The sequence below is a fragment of the Anomaloglossus baeobatrachus genome, chromosome 5 (genome assembly GCF_048569485.1).
Source record: "Anomaloglossus baeobatrachus isolate aAnoBae1 chromosome 5, aAnoBae1.hap1, whole genome shotgun sequence".
In the NCBI taxonomy this organism is placed as follows: domain Eukaryota; kingdom Metazoa; phylum Chordata; class Amphibia; order Anura; family Aromobatidae; genus Anomaloglossus; species Anomaloglossus baeobatrachus.
In genome coordinates, this window is record NC_134357.1 from 190,466,250 (window position 1) to 190,489,590 (window position 23,341).

A 23,341-nucleotide genomic window follows, 5' to 3' on the forward strand; every position below is an offset into this window, starting at 1 on the left:
CCCTTTTTTTTCCTGTATGTGCCATATCTTTTGATTACCTTTGTACATGCTTTTAATTTTATACATAATTGATTGTTTTTATTCATGTATGAAAGATGTATCTTTTGCATTGCTCCATTCTGTTCTTATCCACATTTTTTCCTATTGGTGTTTTGAATTCTTTAATGGACTTGTTACTAACAAAACCTTTTTGTGTGCATCAACTTAAATAAGGATTACCTTGTCCAACATATTCATTAGAGTTACCACCTCCAGGTGGAGGTGGTAGTGATGGATAGGGCGAAGGTCCAGGCCCCAATGCAGCAATCATTTCCATTACATTGGGCATGATCATCTGACTGGGACTCATAGTCTTAAACCTCTTAGAGGGCATGCCATCTGGATCATCCTTGATGTGAATCTCTGACTTAATAGGTACCGGCCTCCAGCTGCAGGTTGGGTCTATGGTTACTTCTTCAAATTCAGAGCTGCAAAAAAAAAAAAAAACAACAGAGTGCAACTAAGCATTTATAATACATCCACAGTGGGTATGGGTGGATTGTTGATAACTACTGTTTTCATGCCCCTTTATTTCAAATGGCAGATCTGTGGATACAATTTCCGAATATGGAACTAAAGGAGTTAAAGTAATGTCCATGAGGGCAGAAGTTTAAAGCTTTTTTGGCTTCCCATCTGTAATAATAAGATATTTCAACTGTTGGTCTTTCACGGTCAGAAATGGAACAATGTTCTATTTCTGAGTATAAGATAGCCTTGGTCTGTAAATAGTCATATTCATTTATATATACATTTTACTCTATATCCTGTGATCTTTTATACATGAAGAAATGAGGAAACCTAGAAAGGTTTCATAGTTTCAATCTCAATGCAAGAACTAACATGACAGGACAGCATTCAGCTTATGGCTGTACTTACTTCTGTATTGCATTCAAGATTCCCCACATGTACTGATCTACTTCAAGGCCTTCTAAAAGAGCTGTTTTACTATAAGAAGGAGAAATAAATTAGTTTAGGAAGTAGAAAATACTAATATTCCATCAACTTAGCAACATGGAAACAAAGTTGTAAAGGACTTGAAACAAAACCCACGCCTATGGTCTAGAAACGCAAGGCTCTCTCAAGGTTATGTTCTCACATGTGTTTCTTAATGCCGCTGTTCTGCTCCGTGAAAACAGGGAAGCCAGCTCTCCAACACCTTTGTGTTATAGGGTCCTTCTGATTTCAGTCAAAGTGTATAGCATTTTACTGATATTTTGTCTCTCATTTTTGTGATTTTATTTCCCCCCCAAAAATAAACTTAATTCTACGAAACAAAAAATGTATCCAATTGTATGTCAAACACAGCTAGCTACATCTGCCAATAACTTTCATTGCCTATAATGACTATATTTTTGGAAACCTGTGCCCAAGCAAAGATGCAAGTCTCATGCTGTATACATCTGTCATCAGGCGGCTCACTAAATTTTACCAAAATGCTTACCAAGAAACTAAAACTTAGAACACTTGTCAATAATAATTTACATTATCAAAATAACCAATGTTTGCATAATTAATCTTTGTCCCAAAAATGGTCTAGTGCCGTTTATATCAGCATACTTACTTGCATACAGGACACCGCCATGTCCCTCGTTCGCAGTTCAGCTGAAGATAGGATTCAAGGTCGAAACACTACAAACATAGTGACAGCTCATTTAAAATCTGAGGCAAAATCAGATGTAAGGGTTAAACGGAAGGCTATGTGAATAGAAACAGATCTACTAACCTGGACATGTTTGCAGTCATGCCCTCTTGCAGGCAGCTGGATCCGCCTGAACGTGATTGGGCATTTTAAAGAGACTTTGATGGCCGTCTGTTCTACTCCATCCTCCCCATTCAAAGCTGCATTCCCAGTTGTTGCTGCTACACTGCTGAAATTTCTCTTTACTGCACAAGTAATGTAAAGCCATGTATTACTAAAAGTAGTGTGCAATAAAAAGCTTAAGGTTCCCCCCATTGAAGCCCATTATGATACAGGAAGGAAACATGGCACACAGTGTTAATAACTTACTTTTTGTGATACAATGTTCAGCTGGGAGCAACCTCTTCTTTAATAGACCTTGCAATACTGAACGTACGGAAGGTCGATGGACTAACTGCAGCACAAACAAGTGGGACTGTAGAGGATGAGAAAAAGAGGTAGTATGCAAAAGATTAGCGACAAGCTATTATTGTCTAGAAATAAGGCAGCAATGTACGGTGAGATTACTGCCTAACCTACTGTACAACAGAATTTAAAAAAAAGTAAAATAATAAGCCAATACCCTTTTAACTTTTCCCCTTCTATAAGTACACTTTCCCTATCTTTCATCATGTCTGCTACACTGTTTTTGTTGAATCTGATCTCAATGTTGTGGGGAAAAAAAATGGTAAATGATTCCACAATTATATGAGCAAAAGTTACCTTATGCTCATCTTTGTTCTATAAAAGCATATAGTAATACCACCATTACAATAAATAGCAACAGACACAACAAATGGCTGCTGTGTGGCCGGCAAGGCATTGGGGCTCTCCCGATCGCCTACAAAGCTCCCATCAGAAAAGGAATCATAAAACAGCTGACAATACATGATATCTGGTAGACCGGAGGCATTCCTGTACAATATACTACTTATTGTAGCAAATTTAGTCTATGTGCATGTCTGCTATTTTACTAGAGTTTCTTCTACATGCTGTAAAATGGCTTGTTGCTGCTACAAGCGATGGAAACCATTCGTGAAGTTGAAAGTCGTCTTTTTAGCAGCACACACAATATACCTAATAGTAGTGAATGGAGGATCTGGAGGACACTTACACAACAACAGGCAGTGACGGTAATCTGGATGGTATTGCGGCCTGGCTGGCAAACATGCTTGAGGTGCAAAGGTTTATGGGAAGTCTTGTTGTCACCCCGTTCAATAGTAAGAGGAGTAGCATTGACGCTGACTTGTACAGATGCGGGCCAATTGGTGTTCATCTGTCTGTCTTCATGATGGTAGCACTTAAATTGCAACTCCAAGTCAGACCTGTTAAAGGTAAATAGACAAAAATATCTTCATGTAACCTGGACATTCCACATTTACATCACACTAACAGATGAAGGACGTCGGCCATTTTCTCTTGTTAGCACAGCTTTACTCACAAACTGACCAGCACCTCTGTCCATATTATGGCTGGTATTGGAGGAACATGTGACCAGGCCTGTCATACTTGTCCAGATTAAAAGACCTCACATTGGAAAGCTGCGTTTCCATTGGAGGAAGCTGAAAACCGGTCACATGACCCTCAGTCAACAACCATTAAATGCACCGACATGCTGGTCAGTGAGTGAGGAAAGCTGAACTAACAAGAGAATCTGGCCACACCTTTGACTACAAAAATGTGACATCCATACACAAAATGCACATAGAAAATGTATCATGAAAGGGTTTCTTCATGCTAAAAAGTGTTAGTGACCATTCATCAAGGTTTACCTCCACATAAGGGTCTGATGGACGGTTGGCCGCAAGTGGAACACATGGTTGCTAACCGCGAGGTTGTGCTCCAATCGGAAGGGCTCCAATACCACGCCATCCCGAACAGGAAAAGTTAGGCGGAGCTCGTCTGTGTGGCTGGCTGAGATCGAAGAAGGAGAGAAAGCGTGAACTTTCCCTTTTGCATCTGCAGTGGAACAATGTGAAGATCAGTAAGTAAAGCATGGAGTAGCGAAGAAAGGCACAACAGGCAGGTAGGTAGCTAGTACCTGTCTGTTAGTGCTTAGGCACTTTTTTTTTTTAAAGTCCCGGATGTACTTTTTAACTGATAACTATAAATGTTATACACTTTTACTTTTGAAAGCATTGTTATGTTGCAGCATTATTGCCACACCTGTGTAAACCAGTTGCACAGTACTGTACATAGAGGAAAAGAAAAAAAAAATCACTCACTTGGTGGTGGAGGTAAGGAGCTCATGTTTGGCTTGATGTCTGGAGGGAATGGAGGCTTGACATCTTGACTAGGGGACAGGTATGGTGGGATAGTACTGCCAGGAGTCATAGGTGGTGTGGGGTTTCCAGGAACAGGTGAGTGAGGGTAATTACCAACAGGACCTGGCCTGGAAGGCTGAAAAAGGACGCAAAAAGTCAGTTAATGTTACAGAAAGTCTTCAGAATTTGGAAGCAAAGTCATTTATTAAAATTATACCAATAGTAGTGAGTACACCCTCACATTAATCGCTATTGTGATAAACACTAAAAGGTACACAGCCCCTCCACTCTTTTTCTTATTATTTTTTAGTTAATTACCACTCATGAAGTTATGCATCACCTGCCATTATAATGGTTCAAATAATGATGACTAAGCTGAAATAATTGTAAAAACTGTAGAAGGGCTTAAATTTACTGATGACTATTCCCCTTCTTAACGGGGTACTCCAGGGACATAAATTATTCTACTGTCCTTGCCCTCAATCTATAAAGATGAGATGCTCAGTGGTGTTCCTGTACCTGTAATTCAGTGTGATGCTGGAGATGCTTTTTTCTGCTCCCCCTTCCTTCTGGGACATTACATCAAACGTTGCGGGGAGTGGCCTGCTCCATGCTGTTGGTAATAGCCAGCACCATGGCAGGGTATAGCCACACCCCTTGTTCTCAGACTTCAAGTAAGCAGATATTTTCAGGGGGCTGGCTGTTACCAACACTATGGAGCAAAGCCACCCCCTTCCCCGTAACAACCCCTGTCCTCAGACTGCAGACAAGCAGCAATTATCAGGGGGCTGGCTGTTACCAACACCATGGAGCAAAGTCACCCCCTTCCCCGCAACAACCCCTGTCCTCAGACTGCAGACAAGCAGCAATTATCAGGGGGATGGCTGTTACTAACAGCATGGAGCAGGCCACACCCGCTGTTCTCATACTGCACGGAAGCAGCTCAGGGGGGCTGGCTGTTACTAACAGCATGGAGCAGGTCACGCCCCCTGTTCTCATACTGCACGGAAGCAGCTCAGGGGGGCTGGCTGTTACTAACAGCATGGAGGAGGCCCTGTCCCCTGTTCTCAGACTGCAGTGAGCAGCTCAGGGGGGCTGGCTACAAAAAGCATCTCCAGCGTCACTATGAATTACAGGTACAGGAACAGCACTGCGCATCTCATCTTTATAGTTTATGAGGGTATGGACAGTAGAATTTTTTTTTTAGCTCCCAGGAGCACCCCTTTAATAATTTAATTAATTAAACAAGGTTACTAAGATATAATGGCTAGTACATACTGCAACAATTTTCCCATTTACCATTCAAAACCAGAGTGAAACATTATAGTTGTTAAAGAAATGGCACATAAATACATAAAATGTTTGATTTCTTTAGATGAAATTGTTAGCAATATTGTAACTTCTCCGGCTCATGACCACATTCATATCTAGTACAGTGAACTGGATGACAGACCAAACAATTACAAGGGCAAATTCTACCAGGACACATTTGATAACTGTAAACATCTCGCTCTGACTACATCTAAATGAAGCTGAAAGCTCACAGACAGTAATTGTTACCATCTGGAGATGAAGGTGCTAGGTCAAAGCAATGTTTGTTTTGAGGATACAAGGTGCAGCTAAGGCTCCTTTCAGATTGCGTTTTCCCTACGTCCACAGGTCCAGTAGGCGCATCCGTCCGAACCGCCCCTCCCCCACTCTGCAAAGCATGTTCCGGACGCATGCGCCTGGCAGGGCCATTCACTGTAATCAGGGGCGTAACTAGAGTTTGATGGGGCCCGGTGCAAAGTTCAGACCTGGTTCCCCCCCCCTCCACGTACATCGACATTTAGGGTACAGGATAATGACACTGACACTCGGGGTACAGGATAATGATGCTGACACTTGGCTCTTACCCACAGCACCCAGATTTCCCATGATCTGAAATCCCTCTATCAGCACCCAGCTTTCCTATTTTCTGATATCCATCTTGTCCTCTGCACACTGCTTCCCCATGCTCTGCTATACATCTTTCCCTCAGCACCCAGCTTTCCCATATCAGAGCATGGGAAAGCTGGGTGCTGAGACATGATGTATAGCAGAGCATGGGAAAGCTGGGTGCTGAGAGAAGATGTATAGCAGAGCATGGGAAAGCTGGGTGCTGAGGGAAAAGAGCCTTTTTCCCTCAGCACAAAACGTTCCCATCCCCTGCTTGTATCTTTGTCCCCCCTTGTATATAGTTCTCCAAATACAATAATGGCACCCACATAGCCTTCCAAATAGTATAAAGGGTCCCACATAACCCTTCATATATTAGAATACACTTCATAGTTCTCCATGTATTATAATGCATTTCCCATAGTTCTCCATGCATTATAATTCACCCCATAGTACTCAATATATAATACTGCACCATATAGTCCTCCATATATTATAATGCACCCCCATAATCCTCCATGTATAAAGTAGCCCTTCAATTATTATCTTGAATTTCTCATAGTTCTCTATGTATTATATTTCACCCCATAGTTCTCCATGTATTATACTGCACCACATAGGCCTCCATATATTATAATGCAGCCCTATAGTCCTCCTTGTATAAAGTAGCCCTCCAATTATTATAATGAATTTCTCATAGTTCTCCATATATTATAATTCACCCCATAGTTCTCCATATATTACACTGCACCACATAGTCCCCAATGTTTTATAATGCACCCCCATAGTCCATGTATAAGGTAGCCTCCATAGTCCTCCATATATTATAATGTAGCCCCCATAGTCCTATATGTATTATAACGCAACCCCATAAAACTTCATATTATATTATGCAGCCCCATACTCCTCCATGCATAAGGCACCCCTATATTCCATGTATAAGGTGTCCTTCATTTTGTATTATGCAGCCCTCCCAGACCTACATATATAATAATGCAGCCAACCTCTCCAGGCCTTCATGTATAATAATGCAGCCAGCCTCCTCAGGCCTCCATGTATAATGTAGCAGCCAGCTTCTCCAGGCCTCCATGTATAACAATACACCCAGCCTCCTCAGTTCTCCATGTGTAATATAGCAGCCAGCCTCTCCAGGCCTCCATGTATAACAATGCACCCAGCCTCCTCAGGCCTCCATGTATAATGCAGTATCTCCAGGCCTCCATGTATAATAATGCAGCCACCCCAGACCTCCATGTATAAAGCAGCCTCTACAGGCCTCCATGTATAAAGCAGCCTCTCCAGGCCTCCATATATAATGCAGCCTCCTTAGACCTCCATGTATAAAGCAGCCTCTCCAGGCTTCCATGTACAATAATGCAGCTTCCCCAGAACTGCCTTCCCAAGCCTCTGGCCACCGTTTACTCACTTATATTAAAAAAAAAAAAAAACAAGTACTCACCTTCTCTCTTCCTTCCACCGCTGCTGTCCTCCCCGCTGCTCGTTCTCCCGGTGCTGCGATCGGCGTCCTCCTGTCCTGCACTCTGTGCACTCAGCACAGCAGTCGCTCGGGAGTGACGTCATCGCACAGGGGGAGAATGGTGATGCATAGCGCGGCACCGGCCGCGCTATGCTTCATCATTACTGTGCGCGGTGACGGGGGAGACGCCGCAGCCGCTGACACGAGGTAGGGGGCCCCGGTGCCGCCGCTGACATCAGGCAGGGGGGCCCGATGTCGGCGGCGGCAGTCAAATAGCGGCCGCGAGGTCTGTGACAGATCAGCGCAGCTCCTCTCACACTGACAGGAGCTGGCTGCTGATCTGCCTGGCGGCCGCCAGGCCCCTACCCCCTAACCTCCCGGGCCCGGTCGTGACCGCGGGGTAGTTATGCCACTGACTGTAATGGAGCGCACTGCGTTAGCGTGTGCTCTGTTTTGTGCCATTTTTGCACATATATGTTTTCTGCAGACGGACACCCGAACGTAGTCCACTACGTTCGGGTGTCCGTCTGCAGAAAACGTATATGTGCAAAAATGGCACAAAACAGAGCACACGCTAACGCAGTGTGCTCCATTACAGTGAATGGCCCTGCCGGGCGCATGTGTCCGGAACACGCTCTGCAGAGTGAGGGAGTGGCGGTTCGGACGGATGCTCCGACGGGACCTGTGGACGTAGGGAAAAACGCAATCTGAAAGGAGCCTAACACAGGAGACCCTCAACTACAGGCAGCCCATTAATGTGAGGTTAATGAAAACTAGAAAGCGTGGTAGTGGGCATAGTAAAGTGAATTTTGCAGCATTTTAAGTCTTGCTATAGAGCATGGTTGCTCCGGCTTTGTGCATTATCGCTTCTCTGCTGAACTTCTTTTTAAGTTATTCCTTTAGTAAAATATTACTGTATTTTGTCTGTACAATGAGATCATCTGTTTATTATACCTGCGTGTGACTTCACTATATTTATTTTTTCCTCCAGTGATATCACAGTGTACATAGTGAGTTTGTGTGTTACCCCTGTACTGTGACAACACCGAGTTTATTATCTCTGCACTATGCCATCATGGGGCACAGTATTGGATCTTTACTGTGCACATTATCCTACTGTGAGATCACTGTGTACACTATACCTATACTATGACAGCACCGCACATTATCGCACTATGTTATCATCAGTATGCATGTCTGCACATCGTGACATCAAACTTTATTTTGTGATATCATTTTTCATATTATTTCTAAAATATATTACTGTGAGTAATATTTCTGTATTGTGACATCACTGTGTTCAATATCCTGCATTTTTAAACAGCAGTAAGGGCATTATCCCGGTCTTGTATCACTGTTTATTATCTCTGTAGTGTCAATCGCTCTTTAATATTACCTAGCTGTAATAACTGATTTTATACTATTGTGATATCTATATGAACTTATCCCTATTCTGTCACATCACTGTGTTATTGATCCCTGTACTGTGACATCACTGTGGTAATCATCTCTGTACTGTGACATCACTGCGGTAATGATGTCTGTACTGTGACATCACTGCAGTAATGATTTCTGTACTGTGACATCACTGTGGTAATGATCCCTGTACTGTGACATCACTGTGGTAATGATCTCTGTACTGTGACATCACTGGGGTAATGATCCCTGTACTGGGACATCACTGGGGTAATGATCTCTGTACTGTGACATCACTGGGGTAATGATCCCTGTACTGGGACATCACTGGGGTAATGATCTCTGCAATGTGACATCACTGTGGTAATGATTTCTGCACTGTGACATCACTGTGGTAATGATCTCTGTACTGTGACATCACTGTGGTAATGATCTCTGTACTGTGACATCACTGTGGTAATGATCTCTGTACTGTGACATCACTGGGGTAATGATCTCTGTACTGTGACATCACTGGGGTAATGATCTCTGTACTGTGACATCACTGGGGTAATGATCATTGTACTGTGACATCACTGTGGTAATGATCCCTGTACTGTGACATCACAGTTTTCATGTGCGTAACAGAGACCAAAATAAACTACCGTATTTTCGGACTATAAGACGCACTTTCCCCCCCTAAATGATGGGGGAAAGTGGGGGGTGCGTCTTGTAGTCTGAATGTAGGGCTGCGGGGAATGAGGGTGCTGTGGTGAAGAAGGTCATCGGCGGCATGCGCAGGCTGTAGCAGCACCTGCAGTGATCACGTGGGCCCGCTCATTTCATATGCATGCATCCTCCCGCCCATCATCTCTCAGCACTAAAGCCGGCGCTGACAGGTGGACGGGATGATGGGCGGGGGATGAGCGCATAATTAACAGCCGGCCCGCGTGATCACCCCTGGCAACTACAGCCTGGAGTGATCATGTGTGGCTATATTCACTGCCCCCCGCGCATCATCATCATCGCTGCTGCTGACACAGACGGGAAGACGAGCGATGCTGCTGGAGTGAGGAAAGGTGAGTATAAACGTTTATTTTTTTCTGTGCCACAGGATGCAGGCCATATACCAGGATTGGGGTATATAGCAGGATTGGGGTATTTATCAGAATGGGGTATATAGCAAGATGAGGGTATTTATCAGTATGGGGGTATATAGCAAGATGGGTGTATATAGCAGGATGGGGGTATTTTTAGGATTGGGGTATTTATCAGGATGGGGGTATATAGCAGGATGGGGGTATATAGCAGGATGGGGGTATATAGAAAGATGGGGGTATATAGAAAGATGGGGGTATATAGAAAGATGGGGGTATATAGAAGGATGTGGGTATTTATCAGAATGGGGGTATATAGCAGGATGGGGATATTTATCAGGATGGGGCTATAACAGGATGAGGGACATATATACAAGGATGGGGATCATATACAAGGCAGGATGATCATTACCAGGCTGGGGTACCTTAGTAGAGAATTTGGGGACATTACCCCCATAACCGTGGCAGCAGCAGATCCTCGCCCCATAACAGTGTGTCATGACCACATTTTTTGCTTAAAATTTTTATTTTCCTATTTTCCTCCTCTAAAACCAGGGTGTGTCTTATGGTTCGGTGTGTCTATTAGTCCGAAAAATACGGTACTTTTAGAACAAACTTATTGCCTCTGATGATCATCATTACATGTTACGCCATGTGTACAGATATGTTCTGAAATCTTTTGTTCCGACTTAAAAAGAGATCAAGTATCAGGGCTGTCTGCTGTACAACACTTTAGCATTTAGGCTAGAGCGCCACAGCAAGTAAGGTTACATAAGGGAATGTTTGTAAAGTTGACCTAGTAAATAGCAAGTAATGACAGTGAATGTGGTTACAGCATAATCAGCAAGTTAATGTGACTTAAAAAAGAAAAATGTTGTATGCTATACAAACATACAGAATTTCAAAGTGTCAACATTCTCAATCATTAATTAAGATTTCAGCAACATTAAATTGCCACCCTAATGGCCTTTGTCACAGCTTCTGTTGTGCATACGTATATATTTTTTACATATATACACACATATATATATATATATCCCAATCAAAAAAATACTCAGTGACCCCACCCTCCCAATTTAATCAACCTTGATGATTTGGCATGAATTTACACTCACCCCGTTCATACTGCCTTGGCTATAGCTATTGTAGCCGCTCCCAGAAAAGTGGTTATTTTGTCCATTAAACTGCTCTGGCTAGTAAAAAAAAATAATAATTAATTAAAAAAATGTAAAAAAAAATATATGTATATATAGATATAAAAAGAGTGACTAAAAATATAAAGAAAAAGCAGCGTAAGAGGTCAGTGACATGAAAAATGATCAGCTGTAAAGCAGTGACCGATACTTATGAAGGTTCTCCATCTAAAACCTATGGTTGGGGATCCATACCTGGATGTCAGCTGCAGAAATCCTATTAGAGCATTAATTATATGCCTCTCATGCCTACACGGCCCATAATTTTACTATTGAGAAAGTATGTTATTATTTCATCATGGTATGTGATTAATGTGAGCCTCTGCTGCTGCGTTGTTATATATTATAATAAAGTACACCCCCCCATTAGATGGCTCCCCACCATCTCTGTTGCTTTCCCCTTTTTTAAATTGGTTTTACTTTTGTTATTAAGATTAAAATATTTTTTTTTTTCGGTATTATGTTAGTGCTAGTTAGTGTTTGTTCTAGTCATCTTTAGAGGTGAAATTATTCTTTAGTGATTACACCAACAAGATATAGTAAGTCAGAGCGAGCTCGATGGCTGTGGCCATTTTTTAGGTTATTTAGAAATACTCACAGTTCAAAAGGAGCAATCCCCTAAGCAAATACCATATCTATCTCCCATTAGTTATATTTCATTTGTCAAAACAAAGGCCTATAATGTGCATTTAATATTCTCCAATATTACTGTGACTTTTGTTATCAGGTGAATTATGAATGGCATTTGTGAATTCTACCCAAAGCTATCTATGTGTGATAATCCTACAACCACAAATATAGAAGATTTTAGGGGTTTGCATCTTAAATTCTAGCTTTTTTTATACTCAATACTCTCCTGGTAATATCTTCTGTTAGGAATTTTGACTGGTAGAAAAATTAAACTGGAAACTTAGATCAGGTGTGAACTGTGTCTTTTTTAATCACCAATGAGTGAAAAACGCAGGGAAAACACAAAAAGAATTGACATGCTGCATGTTTGTGGTCACTACAAAAATACTGCAAAAAAAAAAAAAAAGCACAGCAAATATAAAATCTCAGACTTTCCTGGGGAAGGAAAAGCATGCAGTTTGTGGTGACTAAAAAGGTCACCAGAAAAAGCACCAAAAGAGCATTAAAAACTGCAGTGTCTGCATGGGCCCATAGATTGTCTCACAATTTGAAACCATAGGTTAAGTAATAAATGTGGTGTTGTTTGATTAATGATTAAAGTTAAGGCGATTAAAGAGGTTGTCTGACAAACACAATCCCTTTAACAAAAGGAATCAGATGATGGCTGAAAGTCTAGTTTATCAACTGTTATTGTTGGGGGACGCCACATGTGGCTATATTTTTCTCTTACAGAGTAAAAGGCCCCGTCACACACAACGAGATCGCTAACAAGATCGCTGCTGAGTCACGGTTTCTGTGACGCAGTAGCGATCTCGCCAGTGATCTCGTTATGTGTGACACCTACCAGCGATCAGGCCCCTGCTGTGAGGTCGCCGGTCGTTGCCGAATGATTCGGACCATTTTCTTCAAAGGCGACGTCCTGCTGGGCAGGACACATCGCTGTGGTTGACGCTCTGTGACAGGGTCCCAATGACTGGCGAGATCGTTATACAGGTCGCGGTCGCTACTGCGACCTGTATCGTTACTGCGTTGTTGGTAAGGTCTGACTGAGTGACATCTCACCAGCGACCTCCCAGCGACTTACCAGCAATCATTATCAGGTCGTATCGTTGCCGGGATCGCTGGTAAGTCGTGTGTGACTGGGCCTTAACATTAGTAGCTGTGACAATAGAAAATGCCTTGGAATAACACTAATCACCTTATAGTACTGCCCCATGCCCACACTTGGAGGAGGGTATTGTCCAGTATTCTGTTGCCCTGTCATCCTTTGGCCTGGGTAATTTGGAGATGTCATGGGTCTGGCAGGATTGGGGCTTGGGTATTGTCCAGGTTGATTTGGAAACTGACTGCTTGGTCCATACTGCTGGCTACCATAATTGGGCTGTAAGGGAACAAAAACAGAAATTGACATTTACGGTAGAAATATTTAGATCTATAAATTGTGGAAGAAATGCAAACTAAATATAGACAACACAATGACTAACAAGCGGTGACCTATAAGACGGGACATTGGCTGCTTCATTCTATGAGCACTGCCTGCAGCATCCCCTACCTATTAGACTCCAAGTTAGGCCGGGGTCACACGGGGACTACTGTGATCTTCGCATGACACTCGGCTCATGCTGGCAGCACAGCGGGAGGTAAGTATCATGCGAGTGTTATTGCAACTAAGGTCTGATCTTGCGATCGGACCACAGCTGCGGAGGGGCGGGCCGGAGCTGAGGAGGGGCGGGCCGGCACTGAGGAGCGGCGGGCCGGCACTGAGGAGCGGCGGGAGGGATTTATCTCCCTCTCTCCTCCGTAGCCGACTATTGCCATTCTCACCCTACACTCGCGGTACACCAGTGTAATGCAAGTGCAGTGCGATGTTTCTCTCGCCCATAGACTTGAATGGGTGTGAGAGAAAGAGGATCGCAATAATCGCTCATGGGTGCTGGCAACATAGAGTAATATTGGTCCGAGTGGAATGTGATGTTTTATCGCATTTCACTTGCTCTGATTTTAATGCCATGTGTCTTAGGCCTTAAAGGGAACCTGTCAGGTCAAAAAAGCGTTATAACCCACAAACAGGAGCATGTGTGAGCTAGAAACCCTTTCATATCCATCCCTGTGTTGTAATAATGTGAAATGTGAAAGTAATAAAATAACGTTTTATTACTTACATATTCCCTATGTAAATGAGCAGGGGCTGTAGCCCCATGGGCGTCGCACCGCCCCGTGGGCGTTTGCATGCTTTCCATGGATTTACATTAGCAACGTCACATCTGCTCCTTCAGAATCCCGCACGTGCACGCTTACCATTCTCGCTGCCTTCTTATCCTGGTGTTTGCTTGTCGGCTTCAGACGCGCGATGCGCATGCTTAGAAGTCCCCTGCGGTTCCGGTCATGTGCAGTGCACGTCTGAACCCGGCAAGTAAACACCAGGATGAGAAGGCGACAAGAATGATAAGCACGCATGCACGGGATTCTGAAGGAGCAGACGTGACGTCGCTAATGTAAATCCATGGTATCACGCCCAAAGAGCTACAGCCCCTGCTCATTTACATCGGGAATATGTAAGTAATAAAACTTTATTTTATTACTTTCATATTACACATTACTACAACACAGGGATGGGTAGGAAGGGGTTACTAGCTCACACATGCTCCTGCTTGTAGGTTATAACGCTTTTTTGACCTGACAGGTTCCCTTTAAGTGAATATTTCGTGAATTTTTGGAGTTTCATGCCAGTCTCGACCATATCCACCAAAGTGGACGGAGCATTGGTATTGTGAAGCCAAACGCTAAGAAAAATGCAGGATCTGAAACACTTGACTACCAATTCTTTATGTAAGTGGAAAGGGGGAATAAAAAACACAGACAGTTTATTTATAACCAGAATCTTAGTGAACATCATCAGTTCCACAATAATATACTGTGATTGAGTTCTATTTAGACATATACAGCTCTCTTTAATGACATTACATTGTGATATAACATATGTATCTAGGATAATCACTAGGTTATATAATGCAGAGTTTAGTTGCTCACCTCCCCAGGGTAAGGCCTTTTAATGCCTTGCATAGGCAATGACTGAGGCCTGGGTCCAGGATAACTTTGTTGAGGCATCCTTTGACCATGAGCTCCAAAAGGGTTCATTCCAGGCCGAGGCTGGTTCATCCCCATTGGTGGACCACTCATGTTAGACGGTGCCATGTTGGGACCCAATCCAGCTGGGTTCATACTCCCTGACATAGCAGAGGGGACTCGTGGGCCTGGCTGATTCATGAATTGACTGTTGTAGGCCTGGGCTGGACCCATCTGGAAAGAGGAACACACCTTCAACAAAAGAAAGAGAAAAGAGTAAAATGCGACATGCGTTTCTAAAAGGGATAAGGAGTGAGGCAGGAAAGGCACACAAGATGGGATAAGACAGAAAGGGGATATATAGATGTCGCATTTTGCATAGCACAATCAGTTACGTTTCACAGTCACTTAAATATGAGAACTACTGTTGGATCACCCATAATGTGCAACACAACTCTGAAAATCCAATGTAAAAGTTATTGTGTGCACAAGATAGGGAAATTGCATTTTGAATGGATATGTTCTAGTTACTTTGCTGAAAAATACACTACTTAACATTGAAATTGCAACATCAAAAATAACAAGCCAAGAGGTTATCCAAATCCAGGAACTAGCAGGAACATGAGAGAGGCATACATTAAATCTCAAAAATTGGATCCGGTCCTGTGGGATGATTGTGTGATGTCTTGTGTTATTTGTTGACGTGCCCATTATGGCCACTTGATGCATGCAGAGAGGGACAGAATCCTTATACTGAGAGGCCTTTGTTTATTACTCCGATAGTTCATAACATGCATAAATTGAGACGTTAGCACTGTTCAACATCGGATGTCCCAGTAGAAGGCAAAACAACAAAGTTGTATGACAGCAGGAGGTGCACAGAGGCAAACCTATTCATGGACTGATCATGAGAATAATGGCGCTTAGTGATCCTGTCTGTACTGCAAGTGAAATTAGACATCACATACCAAGCCTAAAGCATCAATGTCTACACAACTATCAGAAGGTTATTGCAGAACATTGACATACAGCAGTCCAGCACACCTTACTTCACCACCCAAAGTCTAAAATGGTGTAGAGAAAGAAGACAATGAAAGCTGGAATGAAGTGCCTATCCTCCTCAATGAGGAGTCCCACCTTTGTCTTGGATGCAAGGACTGCTGTAGATTGGGTTGGTTGTTAGTAAACAGAGTGAAGGAACTGCACACTCTAAAGCTGGGTTTAAACACTGCAACATCGCAAAGGACATCGCTGTAACGTCACCGGTTTGGTGACGCAATAGCGACCTCCCTAAGTCTCTGCTAAGTCTCTGGTGAGCGTTCAAACAGGCAAACCTGGCCAACAACGCAACAGCGATCCGGACCTGCAGAGCGACCTAGCTGGTTGTTGGGGACGTTGATAAGCAGCCTTTTGAAAGGGAAGTTGCTAACAAAGTCGCTGCAAAGTCTTCACACACTGAAACTTCTTCATGCTGCACAGCTGGAAACAAAGGACCTAGGAATGGTCCTGAACGATTTGTAACGATTACAACTTCACAGCAGGGGCCGGGTCGCTGATAGGTTTCACACACTGCAACATCGCAAACAACATCGCTATTGCGTCACAAAACCGGTGACGTTACAGCGATGTCGTTTGAGATGTTGCAGTGTGTAAACCCAGCTTATAGCACGTTGAGATTCTTCAAATAGGATTTATCGACCGTATGGCATATCCATTGGTAATACCTTGGTAAGCACAGTATTATTTAATGTTTTGGGTGAAAAAGCCTTCATTTGACATATAGGCTATGCTCACTGCATATAGGTTAAGGGAATACAGGGTGTGGGATGGGCTTCCTCCAAACAGGGACAACCAAGATCCAACTGTATCCAGGCCTGCAGTGAGTGGTGTGGTGTAGACGTGGGCAACACCACAAAGGGATTAGACATGGGCAACAACACGCTCCTTCTCTAGGGATTAAGGTCTAGGCTGGCATAATATATGGTAGCTGGACCCGCCTAGTTTGCATTGCCGGTACACTCACAGCTGAGCATTACACTAATATGGTCATGGAGCTAGTGGTATAGATATTTCTCAAAAGTGTCCCAGGGGTCATTTTTCAATACAACACCACCAGACAGAATGCTGCTCGTGCTGCTGTGAGCAGCTTGGGTGTCAAACATTCTACCATGGCCTGCAGTGTCTCAGGACTTGTCTCCCATCGAGCACTTCTTTATCATCATTAGTATGCAATTGCAAAGGGAGCTGCCAGCAGTGGACTTTGATGAGTTATATTCCCAGGGAGGCAAAACATTCCTCAGACAACCATCAAATGGATTTTTGCAAGTGGGACTCGTACTCCATTCTGAATCAATCAAGGTGTTAAGCAAATGAGGAAAATCTGAAAACATTTTCAAATCAGTAACATGTCTACGCACCCTGTAATATACATCAGTCTATTACTTTTCCTTCTTGTTGCTGCAATCTCAATGTTGAGTAGTGTATGTTGTACTATATATGGATAAGCAAAAATGCCACAAACAAGTCTTTTAATTTTTATTTAATAAATGTCATATCAATATTGGATATGAAAATAAGAAACTTTGTGATATACCTTATCAGAGAGATCTGCTTCTTTCTTTGTCAGGACTGATTATTTATTCATGGGCAAAATCTGTGATCAATGAACGCAGATTGTTACATAATTAAGATAAAACGTTGGTGACTCTGCACTGCCGTAGGGTTCAGATCAAAGATCAATGTAAAATAAGATGATTTGTCAATGTGATTCAGAGCCATCCAGGCTCCTTCCTCAGGATGAATCATATACTGTCCTGAGGAGGACATATATGATAGACAGTTTATGATTTGTCTTGAGGAAGGAGCCTGGATGGCTCTGAAATGTATTGACAAATCCTCTGATTTTACATTGATCTTTGATCTCATCCCTACAGCAGCATGGAGTTTTTAACCCTTTTCTCTTCACTACTGTTTGTCCTCCATGTGGGTCTTTGCTGCAGTTGTCTATGCTACTACAGTGGGTGTGACTTCATCATCCACATGAGGTGAGTCCATCCTAGACCCCACTTTATTGTTATATCTGGATAAGACCCTATTGCACATTTCTTTCCTTCCAGCTTCTACAGACATAGGCGATCATAGTTGATGTTTTTAAAATTCTATGGTGTGGGATGGGAAGAGAACTAGAGGCAAACACAGACATTCTTCTGCACGTTCTCCTAAAATGACAGTTTAGGCTATGTGCACACATTGCAGATGCATGTTCTGGCAAAAAAAGAGCTGCGGCAAAAATGTGTTTTTTTGCCACGTTTTTTAAATGTGTTTTCTTCATTGCTTTCAATGGTGAAAACGCAGAAAGAATGGACATACTGCAGACTGCCAACACTTCAGGATTCTCACAGATTTTGCTGGCATAGGGATATCCTTGCAGATGTGTGAAAATCTGCAACAAAAACGCTCTATGTGCACAAAGCCTTATAGTTCTCCATAGAATTTTTTGAGCACCAGCTGTCTCCTATATAATCAATTAAATAATTTGTATTCACTGTATACAGATTTTACCTGTGAATTGAGATAAATAAGAATAAATGATCAGTCCATGAGGAGACAGAAGCAGATTTCGCTGTTTCTTATTTACATATGTACTACTAATTTATGGGGGAAAAATAATAAAATGACAGTAACTTCTTAAGTAACCCTTGAAGCACTACACCAGAGTTGTTTTTTTTCAGCGCTGGAGTGGTGCTTTAAATGTAAGTCCCTTGCCCCCTGTCTTATACTCACCTGCCACAGTCTTCATCCTTTTGTGGCGCTGCTTCAGTCCAGTGGTGCTATTTTGTGCTTGCGTAGCTCCTGACTGGCCAGAAGTCAACAGTTACGTCACAAGTGCTCAATGTAGGTCTATGAGAGGCAGAAGGAGGCACTCAGAGATGCATTGATTTGTGACCTCCGGTGTGCTCTATGAAACACTGCAGAGCACTGGAGAGTCACGAATCGCCAAGACCGACCGGAGCGACATTAGAAAAAAATGGAAACGGTGTTAGGGACCTTACATTTAAAGCAACCCTCCAGGGGGAAATAAAATAAAAAATGCTGGAGAGGTGCTTTAAGATTTGTGATATGTTATACCAAGGAGGAAAGGAAGAGAATCAGTGAGTAATACTGATGATGGGTACATGCTGTAGATTATACTAACAACACAACTATTGGAAGATATAAGCAGCAGAAATAAAAAAAAAACACAATGTAAACTCACTGGGCCATACTGGTTCATGTCCTTATTCTGTGTCTCCTGAAGTGCTGCCACTGTAGCTGTTGCCGTGGCGGTAGCAGTGGCAGCCGCTGCAGCAACCGCAGCCGCAGCAGCCGCTGCCGCAGGCTGGGTGAAGTCTGCAGGTGGCCGTGTGTGAGGTGGGATGCCCATTCCAGAAGGGTTGTTAGGACCGCCAGGATAGCTGTTAGAGAAAAAGTAAATGCATTCCATGAAAGCCAAAAAGTACATCAGCTTCAGAAACATTCCAGATTTCTTCAGCACTAGAAACGTTACACTGGGTAGATGATATACACTCACTAGACTGCAGCACATCTCAGCAGAAGTCACACACTGACAACTGTTAGTGCGGGCATCTGCATAAGAGACAAATACCAACTGGGAAGGAAAAGCCGTCTTACCTCCCTGCAAATCCACCGCCCCCTGGGTAGCTTGGACGACCATACATGCCTTGCTGCATGTACGGCTGATTGGCAGTTCCCTTTGAGGAAAATTGCTGCTGTTGACTAGCAAACTGTGGGGAGTTCATACCAGCGCTATTGCTGTTCATGCCAGATGCCATGGGATTGGCTGCTGGATTTAATGGATTATTTGCATTAACCATTGGGTTCCCTAGTACCTAAAAAAAACAAACCACAAGTAAATAACACAGAAGGTAAAAGAATGGTGAACATGGAGAAAGAAGTGTGTGACATGAGGATCTGCACCTTCACTGTTATATCAGAGACAACATAAGAATGACTGGAAAAGAGGACTTGTAGGTTTCCGATGGCGGATCAGGAACGGGAACACTTCAGAAACAAGCCCTAGGTTTGGGCGCAGTTTACAACTAGCATTCAGGGCATCGGAAGGGGTTTCCGTTAACAGTGTGTAACAGCAAAAATAGTACGGTCGCAGAGATATTCTTGGTGTCAAAAATTTCTGGAAGCGGACGAACCCAATAAAAATCAATAAGGTGATATTTGTGTATTAATTGAGGATGTCAGATTGCATGTTGTGATACTGGTGTACACAGAAAGGGCAGAAGCACGTGAAATATGTTCTTACTACATAAAAAAACAAGAAACAAAAACTTGCCTGGCTTTGAGAAGTGTTTGTGACGCCCCAAACTGTAGTGACCACTGACAGAGAACCTGGGGGCTGACTTGCATTCTGCTGCCAAGGGACGGAGTCATAAGGGAAAGATCCATCACTGAGAGAAAAAGAAAGGGGCAAAGTTAAAACAGCACATGCCAAAGTAACCACTGCACCTTACATGGCGTCAGCGCGGTCTGCTGCAGATTATCATTGCTTTCATTGTACCTAAATCACCAAGTAAATACAAATTCTCAATGTTTGAGGATCCACAGGGGAACGTTGCCTGGAAGCATCAAGGTATTACATGGTAGGTGAATCTTCTTGTGTCCAACACCTAGGCGTTTTCTCCTTGCAAAAATAACAAGCCCCATAAAGTGCAACGAGCGCCCAACTAATGTGCTTTACATCACATATACTTTCTGAGGCCATGATCCCACAGGGTCAATGCTGGGAGGGGGGGGGGGTAGCAGTTTTTTTTATTGCATTTCATGAAAACTCCTGCCCACTGTGCAATGTGAGGCTGGTTAACAGAGGGTTTTTTTTGTGTGTTTTTTTTGCATTTCGGCTTCTATGGAGAGCCTGAAAAAAAACGCATGTAAAAACACAATTGCAGTTTTAAGTGCAAAATTCCAGCATATGCATCAGAACAAAAAGCATCAGAGAAAAGAAAAAAAAACCGCACAAGAAATCCAGCAAAACGCCAAATCAGATCAGATTGCTATTGTGTATTTTGGTGCAGATATTTTATTTCTGTATCGCCTTCATATTCCGCAGCACTTTAGACATCAGTGTCCCCATCATGGCTCGCCATCTGAATTCCTATCGGTATGTCTTTGAAGTGTGGGAAGAAACCCAAAACACAAACATGGGGAGAACATACAAACTCCTTGCAGATGGTGTCCTTGGTGGGATTTGAACACAGGACTCGAGCTCTGAAAAAACACAGTGGTAACCACTGAGCCACCTGCAGAAAAACACAGTGGGAAAAAAACGCAGTGTTTTTGCACATGGGAACATGGCCTTAGGGTTGAATAAGAGGACATAAAACAAGCCCTACATGTTGTGGGGCTGCACGTAACTATTAAGTACCGTATTTTTCGCTTTATAAGACACACCTGATTATAAGACGCACCCCCAAATCTGGTGAAGGAAAAGAGATTTTTTTTTTTAATGTTAAATGGGGTCCATCTTATAATGCCAGTGTCCCTCTAACAAATCATATAGAGTATATGTCCCTCATAGCCCCCCATCCTAAAATTAGCCCCCCTTATATTGAATATAGCCCCCTTGTGATGGCACACGTTCCCCTGTGCTGTCTATGGCCCCCTATGGATTGCATACATTCCCCTGTGTTGCCTATGGCCCCCTATGGATTGCATACATTCCCCTGTGCTGCCTATGGTCCCCTATGGATTGCACAAGTTCCCCTGTGTTAGATAACGCCCCCATGCTGCTGCCCATGGCCCCTATAGATCGCACAAGTCCCCCTGTGTTAGATATTGCCCCCATAGTGCTGCCCATGGCCCCTATATAGATCGCACAAGTCCCCCTGTGTTAGATATCGCCCCCATAGTGCTGCCCATAGTAAAATAAAACCCTCTTTCCTTACCTCCTCCAGCGTTTATCTCCCTCCTGTCTCCCTCCGTGCTTCTGTTCCTTACTTCCTGGTTCTCAGTGCGGTCATGTGATCGGCACAGCAGACTGAGATCTCTGCCTGCCTGATCACAGTGGAAGAAGGGACACGGGGATAAACGCTGGAGGGGGTAAGTAAAGCTTTTTTATTTTAGAATGAGCAGCAGCCTGGGGGCCAAATCTAACACAGGGGGGGGCATGTGCCATCACAGGGGGGCGCAGGCTCATATAATATGCACCGCTGCCCCAGCCCATCATTGCGTGCGATTTCAGCACCATTGGAGATGGACAGCGGCTGTGCATATTATATGAGCGGGAGCAGGAGATCAAAGGCTGCAGCCCGCAGCGTTCCCCTGCACTCCAGAGCTGCTGCCCCCACCTCCCCTGGACCCTGTAGTGTACATATTTATATACCCACCCCGTATATTCGGCTTATAAGACACACCCCCTACTTTCCCCCAAAATTTGGGGGAACAAAAGTGCGTCTTATAAAGCGAAAAATACGGTACTTCTACGTCAGGAGACACAGACTGAAAGTGTAATAATAAACGGCATTGCATTTACGTACACAAAAGGGTATAGAACAGCAGCGAAAATGAAGAGAAATTAGGAATCCTCAGCTCTGCAAGGCTAAACCAATTCATGTTAACTTGCGGAGAAGTGGCGGCGCTCTCTAGTGCATGCTTACCCATGGGACAGGGATGGTTTCATGGAACTTAAAGAATTCATGGGGGGCTGCATGGGGAGTTTCCCTGGGGGGTCGTTCTGTCTGCTCTTTTGGTGGCGCAGGAGAAGTAGCCTTCCTAGGTCTTCACACCAAGAGGAAAGAAGGGCTGAAAAAACAGAAAAGAATAAAAAAAAATTCACAAATTTACAAACCATAAGATACATAGTACTATGTAAAGATTGCAGATATGGATAAATGACTGCAATTAACAATGCAACATTTGTAATAATAATGGAGTAAAGAATCATTGTACTATAAAGTACAGGCGTAGTCTTGTACCCCTGAACTGTAAATATGGTAAAATATGTACCGTATTTTTCGGACTATAAGACGCACCTGACCATAAGACGCACCCTGGTTTTAGAGGAGGAAAATAGGAAAATAAAATTTTAACCAAAAAATATGGTCATGACACATTGTTATGGGGCGAGGATCTGCTGCTGACACTGTTATGGGGGTAATGTCCCCAAATTCTCTACTAAGGTACCCCATTCTGGTAAGGATCCTCCTGCCTTGTATATGATCCTGCTCATATACCCCACCCTGCTCATAATATACCCCCCATCCATCCTGCTCATAATATACCCCCCATCCATCCTGCTCATAATATACCCCCCCATCCATCCTGCTCATGATATACCCCCATCCATCCTGCTCATGATTTACCCTCATCCATCCTGCTCATGATATACCCCCATCCATCCTGCTCATGATATACCCCCCATCCATCCTGCTCATGATATACCCCCCATCCATCCTGCTCATGATATACCCCCCATCCATCCTGCTCATGATATACCCCCCATCCATCCTGCTCATGATATACCCCCATCCATCCTGCTCATGATATACCCCCATCCATCCTGCTCATGATATACC

At 43.4% G+C, this 23,341-nt stretch overlaps 1 protein-coding gene across 8 annotated transcripts in view; it reads right to left on the minus strand.

Annotated features, from left to right (window-relative positions):
* The window catches only part of ZMIZ1 (zinc finger MIZ-type containing 1), a 553,945-nt gene that overhangs the window by 14,819 nt on the left and 515,785 nt on the right, over positions 1-23,341 (minus strand). For 6 of the 8 annotated variants that reach the window (XM_075349058.1, XM_075349062.1, XM_075349059.1 and 3 more), the window contains 15 exons: positions 22,424-22,568; positions 20,104-20,218; positions 19,428-19,645; positions 19,012-19,210; positions 14,721-15,008; positions 12,889-13,071; positions 10,983-11,060; positions 3,943-4,117; positions 3,490-3,676; positions 2,832-3,042; positions 2,048-2,153; positions 1,763-1,923; positions 1,601-1,668; positions 916-984; positions 220-467 (listed from right to left, as the gene is read on the minus strand). In XM_075349058.1, coding sequence (XP_075205173.1) covers positions 220-467; positions 916-984; positions 1,601-1,668; positions 1,763-1,923; positions 2,048-2,153; positions 2,832-3,042; positions 3,490-3,676; positions 3,943-4,117; positions 10,983-11,060; positions 12,889-13,071; positions 14,721-15,008; positions 19,012-19,210; positions 19,428-19,645; positions 20,104-20,218; positions 22,424-22,568 — 2,451 coding nt within the window. The remainder of the gene's footprint in view (positions 1-219; positions 468-915; positions 985-1,600; positions 1,669-1,762; positions 1,924-2,047; positions 2,154-2,831; positions 3,043-3,489; positions 3,677-3,942; positions 4,118-10,982; positions 11,061-12,888; positions 13,072-14,720; positions 15,009-19,011; positions 19,211-19,427; positions 19,646-20,103; positions 20,219-22,423; positions 22,569-23,341) is intronic. The other 2 variants (XM_075349063.1, XM_075349064.1) reach the window with 2 other exon arrangements.